The sequence below is a fragment of the Bos taurus genome, chromosome X, assembly GCF_002263795.3.
Source record: "Bos taurus isolate L1 Dominette 01449 registration number 42190680 breed Hereford chromosome X, ARS-UCD2.0, whole genome shotgun sequence".
NCBI lineage: Eukaryota > Metazoa > Chordata > Mammalia > Artiodactyla > Bovidae > Bos > Bos taurus.
Window position 1 is genome coordinate 74,685,604 of NC_037357.1, and position 19,746 is coordinate 74,705,349.

Consider the following 19,746-nt stretch of genomic DNA (forward strand, 5'->3'; position numbering starts at 1 on the left):
TGCAGATTTCTCATCTTGCCCTTTTGTAATCATGTTCAACTGTCTACCCATATTCCTACCTGTGCCTAATACCTGGAAATCACTAATTTATTCTCCATTTTAAAATTTTTTTTTCATTTTAAACATGTTCTATAAATGGAATCATATAGTTTGGGATTAGACATTTTAGGATTGTGTTTTTTCACTTAGCATGATTTCCTTGGGATTCACCCAGGTCATTGCATGTGTCAATAGTTCTCTCCTTTTTATTTCAATGTAGTGTTCTATGGTATGGGTATACTACAGTTGGTTTAACCATTTACTTGTTAAAGGACATCTTGGATGATCCCAGATTTGGGCTGTTACAAATGAGGGTGCTGATAAACATTTGTGTACAGGTTTTTGTGTCAGTGAAAATTTCATTCCTCTGGGATAAATGCTCAGGAGTGCAGTTGGTGGGTCATTATGATGGTTGTATTTTTTTTAGAAGCACTCCTAAACGGTGTTCCATAGTGGCTATGCTGGTTTATAGTCTCACAGCAATTTAAGAATGATCCATTTTTCTGTATTCTCTCCAGCATTTGATTTTACCATTGTTTAAAAAAAATTAAGAAATTAGACATTCTGATAGATACCTAGTTATAACTCAGTGTGGTTCTAATTTTCATTTCCCCAGTGACTAATAAAACTTTTAACACCATTATAGAGATAAAAATCACAAGTTTACAGTGTACAGTTCAGTAGTTTCTAATATGTTCACAGATACATGCAGCCATCACGACAGAAAATTTTATAATATTATTACCTGAAAAAGAAACCCCATATTCTTTAGTTATCACCCTCTATGCTGCCTTAAGCAACCACTAATCTACTTTCTCATGGTTTTCCCTGTTTCAGACTTTCTTATGAATTGTCATTCTATTACATGTGGTACTTTGTGACTGGCTTCTTTCATTTAGTGTAAAGTGTTCAAGGTGTATTTATGTTGTAGTGTATATTAGTATTTCATTTCTTTTTTTTTTTTCAGTGTTACAGCTCTATTTTATTTAGAAGATAGCAGGAGAGTGAGAGAGAGAGAGAGAGAGAAAGAAAAGAGTATTTCATTTCTTTTTATGACCAAATAACATTATTTTATATAGAAATATCACATTGGTTGTTTTGTTGATGGACAATCTTATTTCTACCTTTGGTTATTATGAATAATGCTACTCTGAACATTTGTGAACAAGTTTGTGTGTGGCCACATGTTTTCATTTCTCTTGGTTATATACATAGGGGTAGAATTGCTGAGTTACATGGTAACTCTGTTAAATCCTTTGAGGAGATATCAAACTGTTTCTCGAAGTGGCTACACCATTGCATGTTCTATCCAACAGTGTATGAGGATTCTGATTTCTCTGCATCCATGCCAACAGTGCTTGTTATCTGATTTTTGATTTTAATTTTAGTCAACCTAGTACATGTGAAGTTGAGTCTTATTATGGTTTTGGTTTTCATTTTGCGTGATGGCTAATGACATTGAGTATCTCTTCATATATTTATTGGTAGTTTGTATATATTCCTTGGAGAATTATCTACTTAGATCCTTTGCTCAGTTTTAATTGGGTATTTTGTCTTTTTTATCATTGACTTATAAGTATTCTTTATATCTTCTAGACTTCTATTAAGATAAAATATATATAATGTAAAGTTTACTCTTTTGACTAATTTTTAATATACAGTTCTTTGGCATTAAGTACCTTCACATTGCTGTGTGTGTGAATCATTACCATCCATCTCCAGAACTTTTTCATCTTCTCCAACTGAAACTCTGTACCCTTTAAAGTCACTAACTTCCAAATCCACTTTACCCCTAGTCCCTGGTGGCCACTATTGCACATTCTTTCTCTATGATTATGACTACTTTAGGAACCTCACATATGTGGAATCTACAGTATTTGTCATTTTATGTCTGTCTTATTTTACTTGGCATAATGCCTTCAAAGTTATAGTCAGTGTTATAGCATGGATCAAAAATTTCTTCCCTTTTAAGACTGGATAGCATTCAGTTGTGGAGAAGGCAATGGCACCCCACTCCAGTACTCTCGCCTGGAAAATCCCATGGACAGAGGAGCCTGGTAGGCTGCAGTCCATGGGGTCGCTAAGAGTCAGGCACGACTGAGCGACTTCACTTTCACTTTTCACTTTCATGCATTGGAGAAGGAAATGGCAACCCACTCCAGTGTTCTTGCCTGGAGAATCCCAGGGACAGAGGAGCCTAATGGGCTACCATCTATGGGGTCGCACAGAGTCGGACATTACTGAAGCGACTTGGCAGCAGTAGCAGCAGCAGCATTCAGTTGTGTAGATGTATGTGTTTCTTTAATTTTCTTGATGATTTCCTTTGAAGCACAAATGCTTTTAGTTTTGATAATGTCCACTGTATTTATTTTTGTTTTTGTTGCTTATACTTATGGTGTCATTTCTAAGAATCTATTTCTAAATCTGGGGTCACAAAGATTTACCTCAGTGTTGTTTTCTAAGAGTTTTATAGTTTTAGCTCTTATGTTTAGTTCTTTAGAGTTAATTTTTGTATGTGGTGTAATACAGGTCTCTAACTTAAGTCTTTGAATGTGAATACATAGTTGTTCCAGTACCGTTTGTTGAAAAGACTATTTTCTTCCTGTTGAATGGGTGTAGCATCCTGTTGAAAATCATTTGACCATAGACATAGGGGTTTATTTCTGAACTTTCAGATCTTTTCAGCTGATTCTTATGTCTATCCTTTTGCCAGTACCACACTATATTGATTATAGTTGTTTTACACTAAGTTTTAAAATCTCTAAGTGTGAGTCTTCCTATTTTGTTTTGACTATCCTGGGTTCATTTTAATTGTACATGAATTTTAGAATTAGCTTATCAGTTTCTACAAAGAAGCCAGTGGGATTCTGACATGGATTGCCTTTTTTAAAATTGTGGATTCATTTGGGGAGTATTGCTATCTTAATGTTGTTTTCTATTTAATGATCATGCATTGTTTTTGCCATTGATTTAAATCTTTAATTTATTTCAGTGATGTTTTGTAGTTTTCAGAGTATAAGTTTTAAACTTCTTTAAGTTTTTTCCTAAGCATTTTATTCTTTTTGATGCTATTATAAATGGATTGTTTTCTTAATTTTATTTTCAGATCATTCTTTGCAAGTGTATAGAAATGTAATTGACTTTTATTTTTCTCATATCCTTCAACCTTTCTGAACTCTTTCATTAGTTCTAATATTTTTTAGTGGATTCCTTAGGACTTCTATATACAATATATATTGTCTCCAAAGACAAATAGTTCTACCTCTTCCTTTTCAGTCTTCTTGCCTTTTATTTCTTTAACTCGTGGTTACTTGTTCTGGCTGGAATCTCCATTACAGTGTTGAATGGAAGTGTTAAGAGAGGATTTCCTTTTCTCATTCTGCCCTTAGGTGGAATGGATTCAGTCTTTTACCATTAAGTATGATATTGCTGCTGCTGCTGCTGCTAAGTCACTTCAGTTTTATCCGACTCTGTGCGACCCCATAGATGGCAGCCCACCAGGCTCCGCTGTCCCTGGGATTCTCCAGGCAAGAACACTGGAGTGGGTTGCCATTTCCTTCTCCAGTGCATAAAAATGAGAAGTGAAAGTGAAGTCGCTCAGTCGTGTTTGACTCCTAGCCACCCCATGGACCGCAGCCTACCAGGCTCCTCCGTCCATGGGATTTTTTGTAGTTGTTGAGTAAGTTCCGTTTGTTAAGTTTTTAAAAATAAATTTTATTTTTAAGAGCTATTTTAGGTGCACAGAAAAATTGAGTAGAATGTACAGAAATTTTCTATTATGCATCCCCATATATGCACAGCCTCCCCCAGTGTAAACTTCCTGTACCACAATTGTACATTTGTTACAGTTGATGAATCTACAGTGACAGTCATTATCATCCAAATGCATAGTTTGCATTAGATTTTACTCTTGGCGTTGTACATTCTAGGGATTTTGATAGATGCATGATGATATCTATCTATCATTATAGTATCATACAGGTTAGTTTAGCTGTGAAACTGTATACCCCAGATTGGGACTTGAAACCAATCCCGCCTCAGATGGGACTCAAACCCAGTGATGCCTCAGTTGGAACTTGGACCTACAATCTCTGACATAGGAGAGAACTCGAACCTCCCAAGCAGAAACCACACACCTGGTGTCAGAACTCAATGAAACTCAAGTTTTTTATGTCTCAGCACAGATGGAATTCAGCAAGAGGCAAAGTGATAGACAAGAACTAGATTTGTTAATATAGGATGTTTGTGAAGGGTATAAGCAGGCAGGCAAGAGGGCTCTGCCCCCAGAACTTAGTGGGTCACGTTTTTAAAATCAAAGGAAAAGTGAGGAGAGAGAGAAGACCACCTTCTGCTTACTTTGTAAAGATGTTGCAGGAAAATGGGATATGAGAGGATGGTCACATCCCAGGTCTTGGGTGAGTTCCTGGTATGAGCTGCCAAGTGAGGGTCCTTGGCTTCTCACAGGAAAGAACTCAAGAGTGAGCTGTAGTTAAGTGAAAGCAGGTTTATTGAGAGAAATACACATTCCATAGGCAGAATGCTTTCTATCTCAGAAGGTGAGAGTGGCCCTGGGAGATAACACACTCCATTAGAGTGTGGTCCATCTCAGAAGTTGAGAGCGGCCCTGGGAGATAACACACTCCATTAGAGTGTGGTCCCTCTCAGAAGTTGAAAGGCTCTGGGGTGTGAGGGTGGTTTGTTTTTAAGGGCTTGGTAATTTCATAGACTAACAATATTATTCCAACTATTTTGGTGCAGGGTGGGGATTTCTAGGAATTGAGCCATCATCTTTTCTTAGCCTTTTATGGTTAGCCTAAGAACTCCTATGATGCCTGTAGGTGTGTCATGTAGCATGCTAATACATTACAGTGAGTGTATAATGAGACTCAAGGTCTACTGGAAGTCAAATTTTCCACCATCTTGGGCCTGGATGGTTCTTACCAGTTTTTATTGTATCCTCAATGACAATGTCATTCTTTTAAATGGTTGTTCCCTGCCACCTTCCCTCCTATCTCAACTTCAGCGACACTAAAAATCCTCTGGTCCATCTTTCCATTCTTCCCTATCCCCCAAATCCTTGGTAACCATTGATCTTTTTACTATTTCCATAGTTTTGTCTTTTCCCGAATGTCATGTAGTTGGACTCATATAGCATTTAACTTTTTGAGATTGGCTTTTTTCACACCAGTCAGTTCAGTTCAGTCACTCAGTCATGTCCAACTCTTTGTGACCCCATGAGCTGCAGCATGCCAAGCATCCCTGTCCATCACCAACTCCCGGAGTCCACCCAAACCCATGTCCATCGAGTCTGTGATAACATCCAACCATCTCATCCTCTGTCGTCCCCTTCTCCTCCTGCCCTCAGTCTTTCCCAGCATCAGGGTCTTTTCAAATGAGTCAGCTCTTCGCATCAGGTGGCCAAAGTATTGGAGTTTCAGCTTCAACATCAGTCCTTCCAATGAACACCCAGGTCTGATCTCCTTTAGAATGGACTGGTTGGCGCTCCTTGCAGTCCAAGGCACTCTCAAGAGTCTTCTCCAACACCACAGTTCAAAAGCATCAATTCTTCAGTGCTCAGCTTTCTTTACAGTCCAACTCTCACATCCATACATGACCACTGGAAAAACCATAACCTTGACTAGACGGACCTTTGTTGGCAAAGTAATTTCTCTGCTTTTTATTTATTTATTTTTATTTATTTTTAAAATTTAAATTTATTTATTTTAATTAGAGGCTAATTACTTTACAATATTGTATTGGTTTTGCCATACATCAACATGAATCCGCCATGGGTGTACACATGTTCCCAATCCTGAACCCCCCCTCCCACCTCCCTCCCCATACCATCCCTCTGGGTTATCCCAGTGCACCAGCCCCAAGTTTCCTGTATCCTGCATTGATGCTGTCTAGGTTGGTTATAACTTTCCTTCCAAGGAGTAAGCATCTTTTAATTTCATGGCTGCAGTCACCATATGCAGTGATTTTGGAGCCCCCAAAAATAAAGTCAGCCACTGTTTCCACTGTTTCCCCATCTATTTTCCATGAAGTGATGGGACTGGATGCCATGATCTTAGTTTTTTCACATAGTAATATACATTTAAAGTTCCTCCATGTCTTTTCATGGCTTGCTAGCTCATTCCTTTTTAAAGCTGAATATTATTCCATTGTCTGGATGTACCACACGTAGTTTATCCAATTCACCTTTTGAAGAATATCTTGGTGTTTTCACATTTTGGCAATTATGGAAAAAGCTACTTATGAAGGTGTTGATATAAATAAAAAATACTTATAAACATCATCAGTGTGCAGTTTTTTGAGTGGACTTTGTTTTCAGCTTATTAGGTTAAATATCAAGGAATGTGATTGCTGGATCAGGTGGTAAGAGTTTGGTTAATTTTGTAAGATATTGCCAAAAGTGGGTGGATCATTTCACATTCCTACCAACAGTGAATAGTTCCTGTTATTCCACATCTGTACCAGCATTTAGTATTGTCAGTGTTCTGTATTTTATTCATTTTAATAGGTGTAGAGTGTTATCTGGAGAAGGCAGTGGCAACCCACTCCAGTACTTTTGCCTGGAAAATCCCATGGACGGAGGAGCCTGGTAGGCTGCAGTCCATGGGGTCGCTGAGGGTTGGACGTGACTGAGCGACTTCACTTTCACTTTTCACTTTTATGCATTGCAGAAGGAAATGGCAACCCACTCCAGTGTTCTTGCCTGGAGAATCCCAGGGATGGGGGAGCCTGGTGGGCTGCTGTCTTTGGGGTCGCACAGAGTCAGACACCACTGAAGTGACTTAGCAGCAGCAGCAGAGTGTTATCTTACTGTTTTAATTTTTGATCCCCTAATGAGATATGATGATGTGGAGCACATTTTCATATGCTCATTTGTCATTTATATATGTTCTTTGGTAAAATGTCTTCACATCTTTTGCCTGTTTTTAATCATGTTATTTATTTTATTATTTTTGAGTTTCAGTTTTTAAAATTTATTTTAGATAATAATTCTTCATTCGATATATCTTTTGCAAGTAGTTTTTCTCTGTAGCAGAAAGACATGTCTTATTCTTTTGAAGTTTGCTAGTATTTTATTAAGGACTTTGGCCTTTGTATTCATAAGTGGTATTGGTCTGTAGATTTCTCTTTTTATAGTATCTTTTCCGATTTGATATGATACTGGTCTCATTGAATGAGTTGAGATATATTTCCTCCATTTTTATTAGAAGACTTTATGAGAAAATGGAGTTAATTCTTTTTTTTTTTTTTTTTGAATGTTTGGTGTAATTTGGTGGTTAAACCATCTGGACCTTTGCTTTTCTTTGTGGGTAGATTTTTGATTACTAATTCAGTCTTTTCAGTTACAGATCTGTTCACGTTGTTTATTTTTTCTTGTGTCAACTTCAGTAATTTATGTGTGTTTAAAAATTTGTCCATTTCATTTAGGTTATCTAATTTTTTGGCATACAATTGTTCATGATATTCCTTTATAATATTTAATTTCTTTAAGGTAAATAGTAGATCTCCTCTTTAACTTCTCATCTTGTGTCCTTTTTTCTTGGTCCATGTACCCTAAGTTTTTTTTTTTTTTTTTTCCAATTTTTCTCATCTTTTTAAAGAACTTATTTTGATTTCATTGATTTTCCTCTATTGTTTTTCTGTTCCCTGGTTCACTAATTTCTGTTCTAATCTTTATTATTTCCTTCCCTCTGCTTTCTTTAGGTTTAATCTACTAAAATCTTTACTGGTAAAGGAAAATATATTGGGTTTGCCAAAAAGTTCATTTGGGTTTTTCTGGAAGATGTTATGGGAAAACCTGAATGAACTTTTTGACCAACTCAGTGCAATTAATTAATAGTGTGTTTTTATTTTTAGTAGAAGATGGAACTTAAATTTTCTTTTAAGAGAAAATCTTTAAAAGGTTACAATAGGAAATGTTTTGATTACAAACTGCTCCTTTCAGAAACGCCTTTTAAAAACGGATTGGTATGTCAAAAGGGTGATTATAGGCAGAAAACATTTTTTAACCAAAGCAATATATTAAAAATATTTTTACTGGAGTATAGTTGATAGAAAACTCTTATATTTTAATGTGAGTAAAGCATTATCAATACTGCCATACAACATAGATAGAAAAATGGGTTCACAGAATTGTAGGTATTGGTGTTCTGTTTGATAATGCACCAAAGAGATAAATAATGCTTTCATTTCTTGTCTTTTAAGATAAAGCCAGTGGGTCTGGCAATAACTCTGATATGATGGAAAACAGCAGGGAAGAGGTAAGAATAACTTGGAGCATTTAAAAGATATTTATTACATACTACTAACCAACTAGAGTAGGTGTCATCAGTTTGCTTTTATTTAATATATGCGTGTGTTTGAGTTTACTCTTATAACCAAGTATTATTATAACTTTATTTTCAGTAATTGTTCACTTTTTGATGGTGTTTACTGTTTTTGTTAGTGCTGTGGTTTGTTTCACCTTAAGTCAGACTACTGAAGGCTAGCTAACAGGTATTTGAATGTTATTATATTGTAACAGTGGTGCTCAAGGGGATTGTTATGGGCATAACCTTATGGTTCTGAGATGGATATTCAGAATTTCTTCAGCATTATTATCAGAACCCATCCTGAGGTCCTTCATCTGATAATGCCAGCCTACACTGTGTTTTAGAATTCTTTCTACCCAGTGTGAAAAATTGAATCCAATAAAATACACTGATTGTATTGGCAAAATGGAGGTAAATTTAGTATCTCTGAGAAAATTGTAGAAGGTACTCTGTGCCATGTATTAGGATAGAGAAAATAACACATTTTTAGATTCTTAAAACTGTCTTTTGGGATCTGGTTACCTCTTCATCTTTGTTTTGTGTTTGTCGGCATAGGCCAAGATCGTGGTACAGCAGTGTATCATTTTCTATTCCTCAAAATTCAAAAGTAATAATTTAACAAAAAGAGATAATCTTTTTTTTTTTTTAAGAGATAGTCTTAAATCAAGGAAACCTTGAGAGTAAATGAGAATTAGTTATTGATGTTCCTTTTAGAAAAATATTTTAGGCATACAAATTATGTCTCATTCTACATATTATAGGTGTTGGTATAGGGAAATAATTGTAGGGATGGTTCTCAGAGTTTTACTCACTTTTGTACTTATTTCTTGCATTTAGGGAGCTAGCTCTGCAGAAAAATCCAAATCGTCAGGATCATCACGATCAAAGAGGTTGGTTGATACTGGAGGGAAAAAAGTTACTTTCTTTTTCAGGTTGTTTTATTTCCTTTTTATTAGAATAATCTGTTTTTTCCTAAACTTCAAGCACTCTTGTTCTAAGTAAACTATTTTATACAAGCATATATATTTTAAAAAGGGCTGTTGTAATATAATGAATCCTCTTGTATCTATCACTTGACTTTTAATTTTAACTAAAATTTTCCCAGGGGAGGATTTATTATGTACTAGTGGCCCTGGCAGTATATAGGTAATGCCTTTCAGATAATATATGTGCTTTAAAAAAAAGGAGAAAAGGGAAAATGAAATGTTAAATGTCTCATGAGGCAATATGAGTGTTTTAGGGTTATACAGAATTGTCTAGGATGGGAAATGGTAGCCATAATAGTTATAAGGAAGTTATAAGACGATCAAAGAGTGGTTAAAATACTTATCTGTGTTAAATTGTCAAAGTGAATTGTACATAAAGACTGAAATTACTCCAAGCATAATGTAATGTGTAATATACTATGAAATATAGTTTTTATTAGAAGTTTGCAGTTTATTCTATTGGCCTTTTTTTTTTTAATTAGTGAAAATAAATGTCTTTTAATAATCACAGTTTGTTTGTTATTAACTTATTCCCTAAAGTACTGATTCTTAAATAGGAGTTCCCCTCTAAATACTCTTTACCTTTTTTAGAATGTGCATGCCTTGGTCCTGCTCAAGACCTACTAAATTGTAATGTGGTATAGAGATGTATGCTTCCCTAGGTGATTCTGATACGTATCTCTGGTTAAGAGCCACTGCTTAATCTAAACATGTTATTTATGGTATTTGGGTGTTTTTCAATTGTCAGAAATGTCTGTAATTCTATGGACTTAATTTTTTCATAGGAAACCTTCAATTGTAACAAAGTATGTAGAATCTGATGATGAAAAAACTTTGGATGAAACTGTAAATGAAGATGCTTCTAATGAAAATTCAGAAAATGATATTACTATGCAAAGCTTGCCAAAAGGTAAAGTGTATTAATTTTTTATATGAAGTTAAAGTTGAAAAATATCTTTAAATGTCATTACTATAAAATTAGAAATTGATTATTGTAAGCTGTGTGTCAAGGACCAAACCTGACATTTTAGTAGCAGTGGTTTGGAAATGTATTAGTATGGTAATGATAATGTGTGTTCCTGAGGTTAAATATTTAGAATATATAGTCAGGTTTGAAAAGAAAACTTATTTTCTCTTTCCATTGGTTTCTAGTTTCCAAATTATACTTGAATGTGGAAGTTGGTTTAAATGCTTAGTATGTTAAGTTTTGGTTCAGTGAATTTTAATGTGCTTGCTTTACAGAAAAACATAATGAATACACTGAAAACGTCTCAAAAACATTTAAAGTTTAATTTATTCTTACTGCATTCTTAAATTCCCTAAGATTCAAAGTGAAGTTATGTGTTAAATTTGATTTAGGTATATTTCTTGTAATTATCCTTTTTAAAATGCCTTGTCACATTTCCTCTCAACTGTTATGTTTCTAATCTTAAAAGTTGCATTGATTAGATTGGGGCCAGGGTAGGGTGGATAGGGGAGAAGCCAGATGAAAATCTTGGACTTTTCATAGCTCAAGTCTAAGAGCAGTGTGATTACATGATGAGAGAATGACATGGTCTTGGTAATTTCATGGTGTTTCAGAATCAAAAGTTTTGATTTGTTTCTTTATTGAATAATATGTTCAAGGCTCTTAGATTTTTCAGATTTGTTATCACTGATCATTTACAGCAATGTTTACTACTTTATTCTCTGTCTCTACTTATGTTTATGTGACACATGTTTTGATTATGGAAGTTTAAAAAATGATGAATAGGAGGATAATACATTTCTTGACTAGGAAAAATTAGGAGTTACAATAGATAAGAAATGATGAATGAGAGGAGGAAGAAAGAAGAAAAATTAATGGGCCTACCATTTACATGGCTTTGAAAATCATTTTATGTAATGGTTTTGGTGGCCTAAAGCAGAAACAGCTAACATGGCAGTCTGAGTTTCATAGGTAGTGATTCACTTTGGATTATTACATTCTCAGTGGTTGTTAGTGGAAGTCCTTATGATGGCCACTGGGTGAGCTAAGAACTAGGAGTTCCAATGTTTCTTTTAGTGACATTATGGAAGAAAGTTAGTATGGGATGTTATTAACCTGAACTAAGGGTAATTCTCTTCCACCAAACCAAAATAGACCTGTTTCATAAGGTCAAATTTGGTTGTTTATCACTATTGTTATAATACTGAGTATGTATAAGTACTGGACTCCTTAAAAATTAACTCATTTAACTCTCAAAGCAATGCTGTAAGGTAGTTATTGTTTCTACTTGTAGAGATGAAGGAACAAATTCAGAACTCAAGGAACTTTTTTAGCTTTAAATTAAAAAGCTAAGATTTGAACCCAGGTCTGCCTGAATCCAAAGCTAGTGAGTGCTCTTTCCACTCTGCTGCTTTGCTTTCATTTATAGAAGAATCTTCATAAAGAAATCTTTTTTTTTTTTCCCCCGGTGTGTGTGTGTGGGTGGGGGGTGTTATCTGTAAATCTTTAGCTTTTTTCAAATGCCAGGGCTTCTCTGAGAGTACATATGTGGAATGGTTGTTGTGAATAAAGGTTTTTTTGTGTGTGTGTGGATATTACTTATATTTACCAGCTTGTAAAAAACTCAATCCTTTGTGCCCTATTTGCCCCCGTTTTTTCAGAGACTCAGAAATTCATTTAACCTCGGTTAAACCTCACTGCTGACTAACAAAGACCTATGTTTCAGGGAAACAGCCCCTGACAACTACCAGGTTTTACAGTTCGCCCTTCATATCCATGGGTTCTGCCTCTGCAGATTCAACCAACCTCAGATCAGAAATATTTGGGGAAAGAATTCTGGAAAGTTCCAAAAAGCAAAACTTGAGTTTGTCATTTGGCAGCTGTTTATATAGGGTTTACATTGTGTTGGGTATTGTAAGTAATCTAGAGATGATTTAAAGTATACAGAAAAATGTGCATAGGTTATAGGCTATTTTACATAAAGGACTTGAGCATCCACGGATTTTGGTATCCAAGGGGTCCTGGAACAAATCCCTCATGGATACTGAGGGACAATTACACTTTCTTAATTGTTGTCAGTAATGCCCAGTTGGGCTTTTCTGGTGGCTCAATGGTAAAGAATCTGCCTGCCAACGCAGGAGAAGTAGGTTCAATCCCTGGATCGGGAAGATCGCCTGGAGAAGAAGATGGCAACTCACTCCAGTATTCTTGCCTGGGAAATCCCATGGAGAGAGGGGCCTGGTGGCCTACAGTCCTTGGGTTCACAAGAGTCAGACACGACTTAGCGACTAAACAACAACAATGCCTAATTACTAAGCCCAGCAATATAGGTAAAGTGAGACCTAGACCCTTTTTACCATGCCTCTGCTTTATTTGCTCTTGAGAGATTAAAATGAAAAATTAGCAACCTCTCTCCTCAGTTCACATGTTTTATGGCTAAGAGAGTACATTCTTTCTAAAAGATTCCATAGGGACCAACAATTGATTTCATTCTGCAATTTATTGTTATAGCACTTGAGCTTAAGTACCTAAGGCAATATTTGTTTAAAACTCTTTAAGGACTTTCAGGGTACTGGAACTTTGACTTAACTATTTAGGAAATGGTACAGAATAGTACAGCAGTAATAGCAGAATATAAAACAACACTTAAGAATATTTTGCTGCCTTTATGGTTTAGCTTATGAGAAGAATAGGATGTCTTTAAAGCTTTCTTTTCTGATCCTTTTGTTTTTTAAACTGTGGAACTTAGCATAGATGTTCATAGTCAAAAAAGCTTTTGTGATAGGCAGTATAAAAATTGAGAACTGGGCTAAAGCTTTTTAACTTTATTCACACATTTCTGTTACAAATCAGTTCATAATACTTCCCCCCCCACCACCATTTTTTATGAACTATGTTTCCAACAAGTAATTTGATTGTTGACACCTGGCCCTTTTACTATTTCCCTGTTTTATTTATTATTGAGAGGTCCTTATATAAATATTGAAAGCTTGAAAGAAACAAAACTATGTTCCAGCAATGTTGGCTTTATCTGGAGTCTTGTACTTCACTTGCACATTTAATATGTGTAATGGTTTTTTAAATGAAATCATTCTAGGTACAGTGATTGTACAACCAGAGCCAGTGCTGAATGAAGACAAAGATGATTTTAAAGGGCCTGAATTTAGAAGCAGAAGTAAAATGAAAACTGAAAATCTCAAAAAACGCGGAGGTAAATACAAGTGAAAATGAAAACATGAGTTTAAATTGCTGTTTATGACCATATTGGAAAATCTGATGTACTTACTAAAAATACCTCCACTTTTCTGCCCATTGTTTTTTAAAAGCACTACTTAAAAATAACTTCTGTTTCTTTCTGAGCTCTGAAGCAGAAAAGGTTAAACACCATTGATTAAAATACCTTTGCCTTCAGTGGCTATTAAGTTATCTCAAGAAGCTTAGTATTTCCTTCTTACACATGTCAGTTCTGTAATGCTTATATGCCAGAATACCATGTGTTCCCTCTCACCTGAAAGAATTTTAGATTTGGACAAAGTCTTGCACGTGGCCTTCAGATAACTTTATACATATCTAAAACATTGTTTCAGAGAGTGATGAACATCTGCTTTAGTGTCACCTTGGGTGCTTATATTAAAAATGCAATTCCCTTGACTCCACTAGTGACGATTTAGAATTTCTGGGGATGATGTCAAGACCCTACTCCGGTTTGTTGTTATGTGCATTAAAGTCAGATATCTGTTGGTTTAAGGATATCAGTGTAGATATGAATAGGAAGGAGAAGGGAACTAGAGCTAGGAACCTTCCTTTCATCTGTCTCAGTCACCTCTTCCTTTGTCTGTCCACCCTCACTTACACACACAACAATTGGCTAGTCATCTGTAGAAAGTGAGCATGAGGAAGATTCATTTAAAAATTCACTACAGTGAAGTTTGTGTCCTACTTGTTTGTGTGTGAGTTTAAACTAGTGCCTGTATGTATTTTTGGGGCATATTAACAGAGCCAGAATCCGTTATGATAGAAAGAATGCGTCTCTAAAAGATAGAAATGACACTAAATTTCTAAATGGAAGTGTAATGGAAGCCTGTCTGTTTAATATTTATCATTTTAATTGTGAAATTATAGAGTAGTTCTTATTTTGCTGAAATTTTGTGTAGATTTTATTCCAGTGCTATATGATATCTTGGTGGTACCAGTAAAATATATCTGTATTTGTACAATAGTATATTGTATTAGATGTGTGTATAAATATATATATGTAAATTTTCAGATTCAATTCATTATGTTTAGAGATCAAGAAAATGTAGTTTAGTCTTTTGTCCACCAGGGGGTGTTCTGCCTCTTTCAAGCATAAGGAAGATTTTTTTGAGACTGCCATTGCAGCAACAGAGCTCACCAAACTAAGTAGTAGTCTTTAAAATAAGAGAATCAGCAAGTAGAAGATGATGATAAGGACCAGCAGTAAGAGTTTTCTTTCTTCTTATTTCTGATTATGGATCCTCTAGGAAGACAGATAACTAAGTATAGTGTCTTGTGTCAAAATTAATATCTAGTGGTGTCTTTTGGGGAGGGACTCTGGAGTAGTCAGTGCCTCAGATATGGATAATGGCTAAAAGGAGAATAAAAAAGAGTTACAGTTATCGGGGAGGGTGATTTTAGTGCTAATTTACTATGCTGCTGGTATTTGGTCTGAGCTGATATGTCTCTGGAACATTTTATTGAGTGTTCTGTGTAAGAATGTTTATATTGTGCTTAAGGGAATATGTGTGTTTATAGCCATATGATAGCTAAATCTTTTTTGTTAATTTTTGTCTTAATAATTTGCTACATCTTTAAGCTGTCGGAAATCACATAGGATTTTAACTGTTTTTACCTATATACCCATATATGAATGAACTAGTGATCTGAGGTACTGAACTGGTAGTTAATATTCAAACTTCATAGGAAGTTAGTTCTAAAATTGAAGTCTAATTTAGGAAACTGTCAAGAAGGTAAACTTTATACATAAAATAGTCTTATAATGATTTGAAACAAAATTAAACATAAAGATATTGACCATTTAAGGAGCCATTGTTTTTTTAAATACCATAGACGATTTTGACATCCTTTCCCTAGTTCAGTTGTTAGAAAACATATTTTACATTTAATTTTTCTATATGACAGAATAATTCTCTCCTTAGGTTTGATAAAATGTATTGAGGTCAGAAATGAAAATGCCTCTTTTCCATTTATATGCTGTATTATAACCATTATTTCATAACTAAAAAAATAAAACATACATCCATAGAGAGATGTCTAGTAAAGTACCACTTAACCAGTTTACAATATTTGCTTCAGATCTCACTTAAATAAAGTATTGGTTTATTCCTATTTCCTCTTTTGCACTTCAGGTTGTGATTATTTGAAGTTTGTGTGCATATGTGCTGTTTCCATGCATGTTTTTATATTTTTTTTTACCTAATTTTGCTCAAAAAGTATTTGTTTTTCATTTGAAAATATACATAGTAGTATCTGTAGATATCCTTTTTCAGCATTTTTTATTCAACTTTGATTTTGAAATGTATTCATATCAGTAAATGTATAATGGGTTTTTTACTTTTCACTGTTCTATAGAATTCAGTTATATAAGTAAATCACTATCCATTTCCTAAATGTGAAATTATTTCTAATTTTTTGTTTTCAAATTTTTCCCAATTGCTAGTTAGTACTTCAGTGAATATCTTTTATGATTCTTTATGCACATTTGGGGAAAATTCTCCATTGGATCACTTAGCTTTTTAAAATTCTTGAGTGATATATGTGCAAAAGCATAAAGAATATGCTTAATATTATCTAACATTGGATGAACATTCAGACTCTAGCTTTTCATTACTTTGTTAGCTTACATGAATGTAATCATTATTTGATATGAAAAAACACACTGTAAATTTATTTGTGTTTAAAGTACAGAATATATGAATACTCACAATCAAATACTAATGCAGGATGGTATGATTTAAAATAAAATATAAGCAGCTTTATAGAGTGTGATGGTGCCCTTATACTTTGGTTAACCTTTTTTAACTTCTGCAAGTAAAAATATTTGTGCTGATACTTGGTGCTTTGGACCTTAAAACTAAGAATAACACAAAATAGAAAATTAAAAGGTGAGAAATACCTATGTTGTTTTGTCTTTTTGTTAGGGACAGAGACAATTTCTTTTCCTTTTTTTTTTTTTTAAGTCTTATTCCCTTCCCCCCCCTTTTTTTTCCTTCAGTGAATGAAGGCATTTTCACTGGCCTCTTTTGAGTCATATTCTACCATCTTATTTGGATAAGAGTTATTTGCACATCAGAGTCACCTGTAAAACTTTCAGTGGGTTAGGGATGGGAATGGCTGTCCCTGTTTTTAAAAGATTCTTTGATTCTAATTTTCAGTTGAGATTGTGAAGCACTGTGTAGAACTAGAGATGAGGGTGAGGCAGAAGTTCCTTTTATTCTTGTGTAGGTTATCTTCAATCTGTTTTTCTGCAGAAACTGTGGCATGGGACTCTGTCAAAACCCAGCCATTCTGAGGTTTTCCTGCCAAGATAGATATACCTGCCAATCTTATTTGTCCATATTTGGAAATAGTGGACAGTGCTGATATGGACTTGACAATGGAGTAGATATAGAAAAAAGGCAGGTTAATGGGGATCGTGGATAGTATTGAAGGGACTTTGAGGAAGGAAATTGGTAATATAAAGTTATCAGGTTTTTACATACTTTTGAAAGGATCTGTATAGACAATTCCATTTTGAGAATAAAAATTTTATGGTATACCTAACTAAAGTATAGGGTTCCAAAAGAATCTATTCCATGTATTTCACTTGCTTCTCCATTCTTTAAGAACTGATGCTGAATTTATTTGTGAAGCAGTAGCAAAATGAAAAGAGCTCTTGGCACCTATTTTTAGAACTTCTTTTATGGAATCTCTTCATGTTATGTCAAGTTGTTGTGAGAAATAGGGTTTGCATCTGTAAAAGGGAACAAGTTAGCTCTGCAATTTGTCAAGGTTGTCATGTTTTTAGTAAGTCCATAAAATTATTAACCTTTTTATTTGTATCCAAAATGTCATTTTCCCAAGGATTATGAAGTATTTAATTTTCAATTTGAATGTTGGGAAATGCTAACTAAAATATATGTCTTTTTATATGTGTGTCTATGTGTGAATAATGGTCACTCTTTTCTTCTAGAAGATGGGCTTCATGGGATTGTGAGCTGTACAGCTTGTGGACAACAGGTCAATCATTTTCAAAAAGATTCCATTTATAGACATCCTTCACTGCAAGTACTTATTTGTAAGGTGTGTAATGATCTGTTGATAATTCCATAAATATTTGAATGCTTAACATGTGTCAGACTTTTGATGCACAGTGATGAAGATGGAAATGGTTTATGCCATTGGAGGGCATATACTGTAGTGGGGAAGACAGTCATGAAAGGGCCAATAAGTGCTACGATAGGGGAGATACCGTGTACTTTGGGAACACATGAGAAACCATTGTAATTTGGAATTGATATATAATGGAGATGATACAGCTGATGTCTGAAATATAAATAGGAATTAGCTTGGTAAAGTGGGATTGGTTCAGTATATTTTAGGCCAGAGGCAACATGATATTCAAAGACTCATAGGTGAGGGACAATGTGGTGTGTTGGAAAATTGCAGAGTATATGTGTGTGCACACATATGTTTTATAACCTTCCCTCTTTATAAACTCTAATTACTCAAATCTAAACTCTCCATGTAGAGTAGTGTTTTGACTTAATTTGGAGATTGTAGATTTTAAAAATATTTCATATGTATTGAAGATAATTTCAATAGTCTATGTAAACTTTTTTATAAGTAATACCTTGGAATTAATTTTAAATGTCTACTTTATCAAGAATATCATTTCCCCAACTCATATTACTGCTAAATTAATCCTGTATTAGTTTGTTTCCCAATAAAATATCTACTTGAATTGTAGGGGCAGACCAGACTTTCCTTAATTAGAGTTCCATTTGTAGATCTTGCATGAATTTTTGATAGATGTAGACCGACTGAGCGACTTCACTTTCCCTTTTCACTTTCATGCATTGGAGAAGGAAATAGCAGCCCACTCCAGTGTTCTTGTCTGGAGAATCCCAGGGACGGGGGAGCCTGGTGGACTGCCATCTATGGGGTCGTACAGAGTTGGAGATGACTGAAGTGACTTAGCAGCAGCAGACCAACTTAAGCTAAATTTACTGCCTAAGAGGCAGTAATTTGTGTCCTTCCTTTTCTTGAATTCAGTTCAGTCAGGCTTCTAGTTTTAAATTGTGACAGCTGAATTTTGCATCTATTGGATTTGTAATGTGCATTCCTTTTTTCTTGTATATGTAATTGTTTTTTTTTCAAAGGCCAATCTATTGAGCCCAGGTCAGTAATCAGTAGTTGTCATCAGTGGTCATGGAACCTTCCCTTTTCTTTAGTTCCAGTGAGAAGGAATTTAAAGTCAGACAGATTTGGATTTGAATATCAGTTTTGCCTTTGTAATTGTATGACTTTTGGAGATTTATTTACATATTAATGAACCAAAGCCTTGTCTCTCAAATTGGGCAGTAATACTGCCTATCTTACACAGTAGGTGTTGGAGATTTAAAGATAACATAGGGCAGAAAAGGATACTATTGCTCAGTTCTACACACAGTAGCTGTTTATATATGATGACTATTAAATTAGTATTAAGTAACAACAAATCTAATACATTTTTATGTAGATCCTTGGTAGCTAGCCATATGAGATCAGAAATTTGCCTTACCAAAATCTTCTATCAATTTTTATATACGGAACAGTGGTACTTGATGATATGGAAATCTGTTTTAATTTCTTGAGCTATTCTTGTGTCTCTAAAGTACTAGTTGGGGTGGCACAGTGTTTTTGCTTTGATTCTCTAAAACACACATACACACACATATATAGATACATTCCCTTTACTTTTTTAATGACTTAAAAATGAAGTTTTTCTCCTTTAAGAATGTTAAAAATTTTGAGTAAATTTCCCCTTTCTCTCTCTTTTTTTTTTAATAGAATTGCTTTAAATATTACATGAGTGATGATATTAGTCGTGACTCAGATGGAATGGATGAACAGTGTAGGTAGGTAATAAATCAAGATGAACTAAAATTCAGTGTTGTCTACTTGAGGGAAAATTCTTATATAGTCTGTTATTAAATCTTTTTTTTTTTTTTGTGGTATCATCATTGATATATTTAATGGAAGGTTTTCTTTTCCACATAGCCCTTGATTTATATCTTAATTCTCTAACAAAGAATAAGTAAATGACCTAAATTACTTTGCTATTAAATTGTTGGCAAGAAATTTTAATTGGTTTAGTACTATAAAGATTTAAAATGAGTTTCATTTTTGAATAATATTTTAATCTTTA

The 19,746-nt window shown here is 34.5% G+C and overlaps 1 protein-coding gene across 10 annotated transcripts in view; it reads left to right on the forward strand.

Moving 5' to 3' along the window:
• ATRX (ATRX chromatin remodeler) overlaps nt 1-19,746 on the forward strand; it is a 286,038-nt gene that overhangs the window by 88,468 nt on the left and 177,824 nt on the right. For 5 of the 10 annotated variants that reach the window (XM_005227976.5, XM_005227973.5, XM_015461633.3 and 2 more), the window contains 6 exons: nt 8,260-8,315; nt 9,204-9,256; nt 10,138-10,262; nt 13,417-13,530; nt 17,530-17,639; nt 19,389-19,456. In XM_005227976.5, the coding sequence (XP_005228033.1) occupies nt 8,260-8,315; nt 9,204-9,256; nt 10,138-10,262; nt 13,417-13,530; nt 17,530-17,639; nt 19,389-19,456 (526 nt within the window). The remainder of the gene's footprint in view (nt 1-8,259; nt 8,316-9,203; nt 9,257-10,137; nt 10,263-13,416; nt 13,531-17,529; nt 17,640-19,388; nt 19,457-19,746) is intronic. The other 5 variants (XM_005227975.5, XM_024988600.2, XM_059883722.1 and 2 more) reach the window with 3 other exon arrangements.